The 13,610-nt window shown below is 41.2% G+C and overlaps 1 protein-coding gene across 1 annotated transcript in view; it reads right to left on the reverse strand.

Moving 5' to 3' along the window:
- Positions 1 to 13,610, reverse strand: part of LTBP2 (latent transforming growth factor beta binding protein 2) — a 204,309-nt gene that overhangs the window by 11,359 nt on the left and 179,340 nt on the right. The window contains exons 18-22 of the mRNA XM_069092220.1: positions 8,636 to 8,755; positions 5,824 to 5,943; positions 4,873 to 4,995; positions 3,679 to 3,804; positions 2,837 to 2,959 (exon numbers count right to left, since the gene is read on the reverse strand). Of these exons, the coding sequence (XP_068948321.1) occupies positions 2,837 to 2,959; positions 3,679 to 3,804; positions 4,873 to 4,995; positions 5,824 to 5,943; positions 8,636 to 8,755 (612 nt within the window). The remainder of the gene's footprint in view (positions 1 to 2,836; positions 2,960 to 3,678; positions 3,805 to 4,872; positions 4,996 to 5,823; positions 5,944 to 8,635; positions 8,756 to 13,610) is intronic.

A 13,610-nucleotide genomic window follows, 5' to 3' on the forward strand; every position in this document is an offset into this window, starting at 1 on the left:
GTCAGGAAATTCTTTAGTACATTAAGATAAAATCACTCTTCCTATCATTTCCATCTATTGTTCCCAGTTGATAACTAAATGTTGGCCCTAAATTTATGCTATTCCCCCATGTCTGGAATGTTTTCCTCATTTTCCACTCTCTGGATTCCTTCAAGTCTTAGTTAACATCTCATCTACAGAAAACATCTCTGAATCCCCCTTAATTTCTAGTCTTGTCCCTTTATTGATTACCTCCAATTTAACCAATTTATCTCTCTTATTTGTATAAAAGTTGTTTCATGTTGTCTCCCCTGTTAGACTATGAGGTCCTTGAAGGCAGGAACTGTCTTTTTTTTAAATGAAGAAAACTTTATTAGGTACATAAAATTGTTAGGATCATAAAGTCATTAACTCAGAATACAGTCAATTTAGTGAGACCTTTATTCTATTTCTTGTCAATCAAATTTTATTATCTTTCTTGCTTTTGAAAGAGATATTAATTTATTTTTTGCTTCAGATTTAACAGAGCAAGATTGAGAATCCTGATGGACAGATAAGTTATTATAAAGGGAATTAAAGACTGTGAACATGTTTACAAAGAATGGGATCTGCTTCTCCAAAGGTATCTCCAAAATTTTGTTATTTCACTGATTGAAAATCAATTCAGATTTTCTGGCTACTGGAGAAATCAATTACCTCATCTTTTTTTTTTTTTTTGAGGGGGAAGGCAAGGCAATTGGGCTTAAGTGACTTACCCAAGGTCACACAGCTACTAAGTGTTAAGTATCTGAGGCCATATTTGAACTCAGGTCCTCCTGACTCCAGGGTTCACTGCTCCACCCAGCCGCCCCAATTACCTCATCTTTTACTGGGTCCTTGATGCCTTCCCCCCCTATATATAGGGGAAATATGTGAGGAGTTTCATACCCAAATTTCATTCATTTGGTTTTCATCAGGAGGAATTTTTCCTTCCACTGGAAGGCACGATCTTTTTGCCTTCCTTTATCTCCTTAGCACTTAGCCCAGTGTCTGGAACATAGTAGGTGCTTAATAATGCTTTTCACTGACTGTCTTTTGGCGCTGTTTTAAACAAGTTGCCGCCAGCCTCATGTGATGTCATATTTCTCTCTTAGCTCCCTTGATGTTCCAGTCAAACTGACCCGCTGACTGTTCTCCATGCTGAACAGTCCATCTCCTGGTTCTGAGCTTCTCTACAAATGGCCAAGTGTTCCCCCTAGGTCCAGAACACACTCCCTTCTCCTCTCTGCCTCCCAGCTTCCTCCCTATCACAGCTCTGGTGCCACCTTCTTGTAAGAAGTCTTTCCAGATCCCTCCAGTGTCAGTACAATCTGCCTTTTGGTATTCCTCCCCAATCCCACCCCTACTCCCCTGCCATGGCAATAACTAGCTAATACTCACTAGCACTTATAGGACCTGAGTGCAGATTTGGCCTCAGTCACTTACTAGCTGTGTGACCTTGGGTAAGTCACTTAGCCCCAATTGCCTCCCCCCCCCCAAAAAAAAAAAGATTTGCAGAGTATTTCACATTTGGAAGCTCATTTGATCTGCACAACAACTCTATGAGGTAGGTATTGCCATTATCCCCATTTCACAAATGAGGAAACAGTCACAGAGAAATTAAGAGACGTGCCCAGAGTTACATAGCTAATAAATAAGCATCTAACGTAGGATTCAATGTTTTGTCTTTTTGACTCCAAATCCAATGCTCTGGCTGCCTCTATAATTATAGCCAGGGAAATGGAACCTCCTTGAGGGCAAAAACTGTTTTGTTGTTGTATGCCCAGCTCCTAGCATAGCACCCTGTACATAGTAGGTGCTTAATAAATGTTTGTTGAATTGGACCTAATTGAATGTGAAAGGGGCACTATTCACTCTCTCCCCCACACTGTTGTTCAGTCCTTTCAGTTGTGTCCAACTCTTTATGTCCCCATTTTGGGTTTTCTTGGCAAAGATACTGCTCATTTTACAGATGAGGAAACTGAGGCAAACAAGATTAAGTGACTTACCCAGGGTCACACAGCTAGGAAATGTCTGAGACCAGATTTGAAGTCAGGTCTTCCTGCCTTCAGGTCCAGATCTCTATCCACTTTACTATCTAGCTGGCCCTCTTCAAAGGCATTAGCATGTTCCTTTTAAGCTTTCTCTTCTCAAGGCTAAGCATCTTCATTGCCTCCATGGATCCTCCTATATCCTGGTCCCCAATCCCTTCATCATCCTGCCCATCCTTCTGTGAACATACTCCAATTTATCAACATTATCCCTAAAATGCCTCATGGTCTCTGACATGTAGGGCAGAATATAGCAAGCCCTCTAGTCCCAGATATTGTATTTCTATAATATAGCTTAATATTACAGTTTTGGGTGGGGGAGAGGGGAGAAGTGTGGGGGAGTTGCCATTTTATACTATTGATTCATTTTCATATTTAGTCCGCCAAACCCCCCAAATTATTTTTCATGAAAACTGCTTTCTAGCCATGCCTTCCCACCTTGTATATGTGCAAGTGATTTTATGAATTCAAATACAGGATGTGATATTTATCCTTATTAAGTTCCATTTAATTAGTTTCTGCTCCTTGTTCTAGCCTGTCAGGGTGCTTTTGGATCCAGACTTTCTATTCTAATAAGTTAGCTATCCCTCCCAGCTTGGTTATCATCCACAATTTTGGTAAACAACTTATCTGTTCCTTCATTAAATGACCCTGTTGTAAATCTAGGAGGGAGAAGGTGTTGAAGCAATCCAAACATAAATTCTTCCCTCTCAAGCAGGAAAGGTAGTACTGGGTTGGGAGACAGAGGTAGTAGAACCAAAATCACAGGAGAGACAACTGGGACTTACCATCACACATCGTGCCATCGATGAGTTGGAAGCCCAGTGGACAATGGCACTGGTAGGAGCCCGGGGTATTCCTACATTCTCCTCCTACACAGTTGGTTTCATGGTCTTCACATTCATTCACATCTGCAAAGGGCACAAGGAAAGATTGTTTAGAGCTAATCCTCAACTGCCCTCTCTTGTTTTTTAAATTTATTTTCAATTAAGGGAACAAAATAAGCATTTCCATAATACAGTACAATTAAAAAAATGATTGCACACACACAAAGCTGCAAATCTACCACATACAACTTGCTATTCCTTCCAAATATACAACAAATTTATCAGGTAAATTTCTTTTTTTTTTCTCCTCCCCTTCCCCAACCCTAGAGATGGGTTGGGGGTGAGTTGTGTATGATGGGGTCATTCTAAAAAAACAAAATGGGTAAGAAAAGGTAAAAGGGAGTAATTATATTATAAAAATGGGGAGTGAAAGGAAGAACTAATACAGAGGAAGCAGGTGAGGGTGGAGGGCTGGTAATGTTGGAACATTACTCTCATCTGGGTTGAAGAAATAATGTGTACATCTGGAAGGGTATAGAAGTCTTCTGAATATGTAGATAGGTGAGAAAACTGAGGGACACAGTGAGGGTGGGACTTTTAGAGGAGTGTGTGGATTGAGATTGGGGGTGGGAGGGTACTCTAGGAGGGGTAGGTGAACTGCCTTTTCTTTACAGCCTTCATTGATGAGTAACACTAAGCCTGGCCATAGGCCCTCTGGAGCTGGTGTAGCTGTTTTGGCTGGTATAGCTCAGCCCAATCCTTGAGGGGATAAAGGATTTCAGAGGTAAATAGTCAGCTTTCACCTTCACATGTATGCCCAAGGGCATCTGGCTGGTATCCCCTGTCACAGGTATTGCAAGAGTAGGAACCAATGGTGTTGGAGCAAATTCCAGAGAGGCAGACACCAGGAGAAACACATTCATCTATATCTGTGACAGACAGACAGGTACACAAGTCAGAGGGTCCCATTCAGTCAGATGAATGGACAGTAGGGGACTCACTGCAGGTCCTTCAGAAATGGGCAATATCTGAATCCGGGCAATTTTACACACCAAAATCTAAGACTAATTTCCCCAACAAGGCAGACCTTGTGCCTCTTCTTTTCCTCCTTTCCCTTTCCTTTCATCCATCCATCCATCCATCCATCCATCCATCCATCCATCCATCCATCCATCCATCCATCCATCCATCCATCCATCCATCCTTTCTTGGATCTTCTAAGGCTCCTCCCTTTCACATTGGCCTCAGCATCTTCCTCCCAAGGACATCTCTCTATTTCTGTCTCAAAGACCTGGGGATTCAGATGGCTCTCAGATGCCTTCTGCCCTTTCCTTCCCATTGCCTCTGATTCCTTCACCCACATTTTTCTAGGGAGGGCCATTCACAGCCACTTTTGGTATTCCCCACCTCCAACCTTTCTGCAAGACTTTCAAAAAAGACCTTCGGTATAGTATTGACTATAGACAGGACGATGAATGACCTGGCTTCTGGAAACCTTCCAGTTCCAGTATGTTATGATATTTCCCCACCTCCCACAGGAAATACTTTCACATACTGTGCCGTCCTTACATACTTGGTACCCACTAACACAGGATTAGCAAGAAAATGAGCCTTCAGTATTGAGGCAGAGACCAGTGGGGCACAAGTCCTAGGTGACACATTCACCCAGGTCTAAAATAGGTCAGAGGGCTCTTCTCAGAGCAAACAGAGAAAGAGACAGGCTGTTGGGGATGGTCAGTTAGATAGGACAAATTTCTGTCACTAAGCCTTACCTGGAGATTTAGTAAGGGAAATATGTAAGGGGTACATGAAGGTTTAGGGTATGGATTGAGACCTGCTCATAGGATTATGGGTAGAGTGGAGCATCTATACCCAGAAGAAGGTGCTCAGAATTATTTTTCTCTCTCCAAAGGAGAAGTCCTAGACTAAATTTTCTTCCCCTACTCTGGTTCTTGATCATGGGAAGGAAGAAGTAGAATAGTTAGCAGGTCCATTACCATTACAACCCTTCCCATCTTCTGTGTCTTGGAAGCCTAGTTCACAGGAACATCTGAAAGAGCCTTCCAGATTGATGCACTTTCCATGCAAACAGATTCCTGGGGCCAGGCACTCATCCTCATCTGGGGAAAAGGAGTCAGAATTTAGGGGAATATTTATTAATCACCTACTACATACCAGGCACTAAACAATCTTTACTCATAAGAGGATTACCTTATAATTGAGAAGCCAAAAAGTATGTATAAAAAATATAGAGAGCATAAATATAAAGTTCATACATACATACCCCGAGTAGTTAAAATACAAGATCACTAAGGAATCAGGAAATTCTTCATGCTTCAACTGGAAGGTCCAAGTCCTAATTTCCAGAGAAACTAGGTTCCCCTGAAAGGTTAATTTCCCTTATACCTTTACCTGCCCTACCCCTCTACTGGGGGAAAGCAACTGCCCCTTCACTTCAGTCCCACCTGGTAAAAGGTAGCATTTCCAGTGAATGAATGAATGGGACCAAGTCCTCCAGGTGTTGGGAGTGGGAAGGAAAAAGGAAGGAGATGATCTAGAGTTGTCCTATCTGTGGTGCTGAGATGAGGGATGAGGGAACCAAGTGGAACACAACGCCAGATTGGATCCTTAGTCAAACCCTTATGTAGGTCTGAGCCACACTGATGTCCTATTCCTTGTCTGAAGCTAGATTCAGGACCCATGTCTACCTCAAGGTTAAACCACTTCAGAAGATGGAAGAGCAAAGCATTGTGTGGTGAGGCATTCCCTTGAGGCATTTTCTTAAGTGACTGATAGGGATGGAGGTTAGAGAAACGTTTGCCCCTCTCTGGACCCTCATCCTATGTATTTAAAGCCCATATCTGCAGCCCCCCGCCATGTCTTTCTCTTTTGCTTTCACTCAGCTGGGTAACCTTGAAGTCCCCAGAGGCCAGCTAGAGGTTCCTTACCAACACATTGTCCACTCTGGCTTCTATAGCCTTCGGCACAGGCCAGACACATGTAGGAGCCAGGGGAGTTGACACAGCTCCCTTCAGGACAGGTGCTGGGATGGCGGCATTCATTAATATCTGTAAAATAACAATGGCACCCACTCCCTCCCTCAGTGATCTCCTGGATCTATAGCCTAAAACAGTGACTGCCTACCTGATACACCCACAACCTTGGCCTAGGATGATAGTTTAGCCAGGAAGAGCCACTGGAAGCTAGCATGAGTTTAGGAGAGAACCTGCTATCTACTGCATATTGAGTAATTTACATGTTCTCTTTCCCATTAGAATATAAGCCTCGTGAGGGCAGAGACAATGTTGCTGCCTTCTTTGTATGGCAAAGACTTAGCACAATACCTGACATATATTAAGTGCTTGATAAATGTTTGTTGGCTGAGTAATTTGGGTCTCACCTCAAGCCCAGGATGTACATCCAAGACATTTGTCCAGGACTGCCTATTTTCATCTTGGCCCATCAGTCCCTGCCACACAGGTCTGTCCTGGGTCCCAATTTTAAGACGGAGCTCCCACAAGTACCTAATATCTCAAGTTAGTCAGGAAAATTTGACAAGGGCAACATTCAACCCCTGCTAGAAGGCTGGCAAGATAGAGGTTAAGGAATATCTTCTTGGTATGGCAGGTTTGCTTCAATCTGTTGGAAGTTTGGTTGTTTGAACAGTAGTGGTCATTGTGAATCCAGTTAGGTGAAAATAGATAGCCTAAATAAGGCTCTAGTCTACACCAAAGAGTGAAGTCAGAGGTCTCAGGGACACCTAGATAGTCACATTCTTCACTGCTGTGATAAGAGGAATAAGGTACTTTCCCACTTTCCCCTCTCCCCCCCCCCCCATTTTAAGCACATTTGTGTAACTTTTATTAACTAATCCTTTAGGGATCAATTCCAGGGCTATCTTTACACATATAAAGTGACTGTGCTACGTTACCTATAAGAAGAAATTACATATGCCTTGAGCAGACACACAGTCTGAAATAACATAAGGGACAGAGTTATTATATTATATTATATTATGAAATAACATTATGGACAGAGTTCTCTAATATAAAGGTATTTTAAAAACTGTAATTGACATAAAAGGGAGCTTTGTAATTATTTTTAAACATAAGATAATGTGAAAACATTAATTTCTATGCCATACCATTTACCTTTTAAAAAAATATATGAATGAATTTAACACATTACTTTCAAATCTATCCTGCTTTTCTGTGTTCCCTTCTGAACATTCTTCTGTTCTGTGTATTTTAAAAATTATTTTTCAATGACCCTCTTTTTTCCCCCCATCATTATTGCTAACTGCCTTCTGTTTTTCCCCACTCCCTCATTAAGAACAAAGAAAGGAAGGGGGGAAAAAGAATGATAACAAAATCATAGTCAAACAAAACAAATCCATGAGGGCTATATCTTTCTGCACTTTGTGTCCATTGCTTCTCTGTCAGAAGGTGACAAACTATTTCATAGTAGGTTAGAGAGGCACTTTCAAGGAAGCATAACAAAATACACATGTAAAGGTCAAGCTGGAGAGAGGCATACAATGTGATGGTTGTGGCCATAGGATCAGAAGTTACGTTTTTTTTTCACAAGGAGGGAAGAAAGAGGCTGGGATGGAAACTCAGGGCTTTGGAAATGTCTGTGGAAGATTTAAAAAAGGGTTTTTTTTTTTTTTTTTTTTGCTTTTTGGAGGGGGGAGGGCAGAGCAATTGGGGTTAAATGACTTGCCCAAGCTCACATGGCTAGTACATGTTAAGTGTATGAGGCTGGATTTGAACTCAGGTCCTCCTGACTCCAGGGACGGTGCTCTATTCAATGTGCCACCTACCCACCCCTAAAATAGGGATTCTTTTTTTTTTCTTTTTGGAGGGCAATTGGGGTTAAGTGACTTGCCCAAGGTCATATGGCTAGTTTTGGTGTTAAGTGTCTGAGGCCAGATCCAAACCCAGGTCATCCCAACTCCAGGGCCGGTGCTCTATTCACTGCGCCACCTAGCCACCCCTAAAATAAGGATTCTTAACCCAGCATCTGTGAAGTATTTTTTAAATGTATTTTGGTAATTGTATTTTAATATAATTTGTTCCCTTGGTAATCCAATGGTATTTTATTTTATGCACTTAGACACATGATTTTGAGAAGGGGTTCGCAGGCATCACCAGACTGACAATGGGGAAATTTTGTTTTTGTGACACCAAAAACATTAAGAACTCTTTCTCTAAAATAAATAAAACTGCACAGTGAATAGAGCACTGGCCCTGGAGTTAGGAGGACCTGAGTTCAAATCTGGCCTCAGATACTCAACACTTACTAGCCATGTGACCTTGGGCAAGTCACTTAACCCCAATTGCCCAGCCTTTCCCCCTCCAAAACGCAAAAATAAAATAAAATAAAATAAATAAAACACCTAAGATGCTCCTGAAACTAGGGCATGAGCAAAATGTGAAGATGACAGCGTGAGAGCTATTCAGTTCTGCTAAGGCTTAGGGAGCCAAGGTAGAAAGATCAGTGAAGTCAGAGGGTCTGGTTTCAAATCCCCCTTCTGATGCTTCCTGCCTGCGCGACCCTGGGCAAATTCCTAGTCTCAGTTTCCTCATCAGAGGGCACCAGATTTTCTCAGAATAAACTGACAATAATGGAACGACTGCAGAAAGCAGTGTCTCTGGATAGCGACTTCCAGTTCAAGATCAGAGGGACCCAGGGCAATGCTGGAGTTGTAGGTATAGGTGGGGAGAGGGCCAGGACATGGCGGACTCCTGGTTCTCTTACCTTCACAGTGTCCCTTTCGGACCATGATGTATCCCTGGCCACACTCACAGTGGTAAGAGCCATCAGTGTTAGTGCACTGTCCCCCGATGCACACCCCAGGTCGCTCACACTCGTCTAGATCTGTGAACACACCAGCAATTCTTGGTTGGGGGAAGAAATGGGGTAGAGATCTTGGGGAGAGTATGAGTTTGAAGATTGACTCCAATCAACCTGATGAAGATCTTTACCCAAGTGTCTGGAAAACAAAGGTCCCCTTCCCTTTGCTCTCTTGGGATACCAGCTATCCTTCATCCATGAGGAGATGCAGTTAGATATGGTGGAAAGACCTGAGTTCTAATCCCAGTTTTAACTCTTTAGCCATGTGACCTTGGGCAAATCATTTTCCCTCCTGGAGGCCTCAAGTTTCTTCATCTATCCAACACCAGGATGGGACGAGATAATGCTTAAGATCTTTCCAGCTCTAAAATTTTTTTATTTGATTTCAGGGATGGTCTTAGGAGAAAATACTGTGCAGTCCTTCCACCCCAAAAATAACCTCCCATAGAGACTACCCAGGAGACCACCTTTCCTGTCATCTCTTCAGCGCTGTACATGGAAAAAAAGTGGATAGACCCAGCTGGCTCTGCCACTCATCAGTTATAGGAGTTTAGACAAGTCAGTTGGACTCTTTGAGACTCAATCTTCTCATCTGAAAAATGGCAATAATCCAACCTCTACCCTATCTTGTACAAAGAGTTGTTGTGAAGATCAGATGAGATAATAAAAAGAAAGGTTTTGAAAATCCAGAGACTGATAAGAAAGTAAATCACTACTATGTGACTTGAGAAGGTTAATATATCAGCCAACAAACACATTGCCCCCAGTTATTAACTGGAAAGACTCATTACCCAGGGAATGGGATACAGGGTGGTTTTTTTTGTTTTTTGCTGTTTGGACTGGGGAAGGTAGGGCAATTGGGGTTAAGTGACTTGTCCAAGGTCACAAAGCGTGTGTGTGTGTGTGTGTGTGTGTGTGTGTGTGAAGTATTTGAGGCCAGATTTGAACTTAGGTCCTCCTGACTCCAGGGCCAGTGCTCTATTCACCGCGCCACCTAGCCGCCCTGGATGGTTGGTTATAATGGGGGTAAAAGGTTGGTAGTTTAGAGCACAGTGGGAAGAGCAATAGATTTTGTAGTCAATGGACTGATGTCAGGAAGACTTGAGTTCAAATCCAGCCTCAGACACTTACTAGCTATGACCCTAGACAAGTCACTTAACCCTGCTTGCCTCGGTTTCCTCATCTGTAAAATGAACTGGAAAAGGAAATGGCAAACAACTCCAGTATCTTTGCCAAGAAAACCCCAAATAAGTTCAGGAAGAGTTGGACATGACTGAAAAATGATTGAACAACATTAGTAAGGCATCTAAAGATACAAAAACAAAAATTAAAGAATCCCTGCCCTCAAGTTTTACTGGGAAAGAGGATACAAAATGTACACAGAGAAGTAAATACAAGGAAATTTGAGCAGCAGTAAAAAACTGGGTGGATTGGAGAACACCTCGAAGTAGGTGGTAGCTTCTGAGCTGAGCCTAGAAAGTCTAAGAGGCAGAGGTGATGGGGGAATGCATTCCAGGCATGGAGTACAACCTATATATTTAAAATCATGGAAGTAGGAGATAGAACATGAAGCTTGATAGACTGGAGAGATCTGTCAGCATTCAAGTCTCAGGTGATATCTTTGAGTTTGAAACACATACACACACACACACACACACACACACACACACACACGGTTCAGGGCCATCCCTCAATGGTATAGAGCCAGGAGAATCAGTCCTCAGTCTGGGCAGATCTATTGCTATCTGTATTCCTTTGATTAATGTATCCCTGTCTGGATCACCCCTTTCAGCCCCAACCCACTACTGGCAAGGGGAGAAGTCCCTATATATAGAAGTTTGTTAGTAAATATTTAATAACAGGCTCTCTAAAAAGGCACAACTTGTTTTAAAATTTTAGTCTGCATTATTAATATTTTCTCCATCAGTTTCTTAAGCCTAGACAACCAACAAAATAATAAATCAAGCCTTTGCCAATGCAGTGAATATGCCTGCACTGAAAATTTAACAATCAACTCTTTCAAGTCAGTTTGAGCATGTACCTTGTTCCAGCACACCCCTGTGTAAAAAGACATGATATGGAATAAAATCTGGAAAGGTAAGTGGGAGCCAGATTGTGGAGGACTCTATATGCCAGGCTGAGACTTTTTTTTTTTGCTTTATATTTGGGGCAATAATAGCCATTGAAGATTTTTGAACAAAGAAATGACAAGGTCTGATCTGTGTTTTAGGAATATTTATTTAGCAGTCATATATAAGACAGATTGGAGAGAGAGAAGTTGAAAGCAAAGAGACTCATTTGGAAGCTTTCTTATTGTTTTGGAAGGAATTCAATAATTACTATTTTGCTTCAGTCTGAAAAAAAATGTTCAAGTTGTTTTGCTATTAGAGTAGCACAGACATCCTGCATTATTAATTGCCCTCAGTTTACTTTCTCTTCCTTTTAACATTTCCTTTCTTTTCTGCCCATCAACAGATAATGGACCTGACTTGGAAAGAGCATGGTTTTAACAAGTAGTTGACCCCAAGTAATGGTCCAAAGATTATCCTACCAGTTTTTGGTACTAGATTCCCTGCTGTCAGGAAGACACTGTTTTAGGTATTGTTCCTGTTTTAGACAGCTTAAATTCCACATTCACATATTTTTAGCTCTATATTTTAGGGAGTTTTAGTTAATTTTTTTTAAAGAACAAAAACTTATGTCCTCTCCTTTCCACCTTCCTACTGGGGGAAAAAAGAGAACAATCAAACCCTTGTAACGAAGAAGCGTGGTCAAACAAAATATATTCTCAGATTGACCACATCCGAAAAAAAAAGTCTCTATCTGTACCTCCTGTGTGTCACCTCTCTATTAGGAGGTAGATTAGTTCTACCTTATAGGATAAAACCATAACATGGTAGAACTGGAAGGCACCTGAGATCATTTGCTCTAAATCTATCATTTTAGGGATAGGGAAACTATAATGAGCCCAAGGAGTTGCAATTTTTATCCACCCTCAGCACACAGTATCTTTCCCTGTCTTCTAGGGCTGACCCTGGGCAAGATTGGGAAGGAGCTAACATTTCTCTCTCATCTCTTTGCATCAGTTCTTTCTTTCTACAATATCCCTTGTTCGACCCTTTTTTGGCAACCCCTTCACCTCTAGAGACAGCAATGCCCTCATGCTGCCTGGGCAGCCCGGTATTCTCCTTTGTGTTCCCCTATCCAGCGTGCGCAAGTACTTAAACCTCTTTTCTAACAAAGCTGAAAATATTTTAAAGGGATAGAGACTGTTACCAACCTTTTTTTTTTTTTTTTTGCTTTTTGGAGGGGGAAGGCAGGGCAATTGGGGTTAAGTGACTTGCCCAAGGTCACATAGCTAGTGTTAAGTGAGGCCAGATTTGAACTCAGGTCCTCCTGATTCCATGGCTGGTGCTCTATTCACTGCACCACCTAGACACCCCATGTTATTAACCTTTTAACAATGAATAACTATTCTCTTGTTTACGTCATTGCTTTCCTCACCCTAGAAATAATAGCAACAGCTAGCATTTATACGGTGCTTTAAAGTTTGCAAAAGTCTTTACAAATATTACATTTTTTCATCTTTACAATAATCCTAGGAGATAAATGCTATCCCCATTTTACAGTTGAGGAAACTGAGGCAGGTATCCAGTGCTTCAGGACTCCAACAGGGGATTTCTTGCCAAAGATACTGGAGTGGTTTGCCATTTCCTTCTCTAGCTCATTTTACATATGAGGAAACTGAGACAAACAGTGTCTGAGGTAGGATTTGAATTCAGGTCTTCCTAACTACTGATCCAATGTGCTATTCACTGAATCACCTAGCTGCATCAATTAGTGATTAGTTTATTAATTAATTTACCCAGCTGGCAAGTAATGATTGGGCTACTGACTCATCTTAAAGCAGTCTCCTCTTTCTTCTTCCCTTGAAGTGATTGGTGCTAGGACCCACCCATTTGAAGTGAATCACCTTCTTTCCATCTTCTTCAGAAAAGATCCTGGCTATGCAGCTCTGGAAGGAGCCCCACAGATCCCCTGGGGGAGGGATCCAGGAAAATATGGGATGGTATCTTGGTTATTTAACAATTCTGTAATGTAACCAAAACTGTATTTTGCCTATTGTATTCTCTTTCTCCTTTAGGATTCCTATAAATGCTACCTCAAATTATTTTGGGGCAGAGGGCAGGAGGGACTATCCCAATTTGGATATCTCTCTCTCCAAGCTAGAAATGCTGGGATATTAATGTTAAATTAGATAAAAATTTCAGGCAGACTTGGGTTTAAAACCATAAGAGTATATTATTAGTACATACACATCCACAAATACTAATCTAGGCATATGTTAATACTAATATCTAATTTAACATTAAGTGAAAATTTAATTAAAATAAATTTAATATATACATATACACATATGTATATATATATATATATATATTTTTTTTTTTTAATATCAAGTTACACTGTTAATTGAGGATTGGAGCTGAGTAGTATAGTGTAGAGAGTGCTGAACTTAAGAGTAAGGAAGATCTAAGTGGTAAACTCTGGGCAAGTCCCATAACCTCAGCTTCAGTCTCTTATCTATGAAATGGAGAACAATAATACCAACTGTACAGAGTTGATGTGAGGTTCAAATGAGATTAATATATGTAAAAGCAAGTTAGAAAACTTAAAATGATCTAGGAATGCTAGTTATTTTTGATATTATCTAAGTAGGAATTTTATAGATGAGGAAACTGAAGCCTAGTGAGGCTAAGTTATTTATTCAAAATTGAGGACCTACATAGGCAGTAAGTGACAAAATCAGGAAGTTAACCCTGTCTCCCTATCTCAAGTAGTGATTATTGATTTACACACAAAAGATTTCACCTGGTAG

This window comes from Petaurus breviceps, unplaced genomic scaffold (assembly GCF_028583685.1).
Source record: "Petaurus breviceps papuanus isolate PSGF00001 unplaced genomic scaffold, PetGlider_PUasm1.0 189, whole genome shotgun sequence".
Lineage (NCBI taxonomy): Eukaryota > Metazoa > Chordata > Mammalia > Diprotodontia > Petauridae > Petaurus > Petaurus breviceps.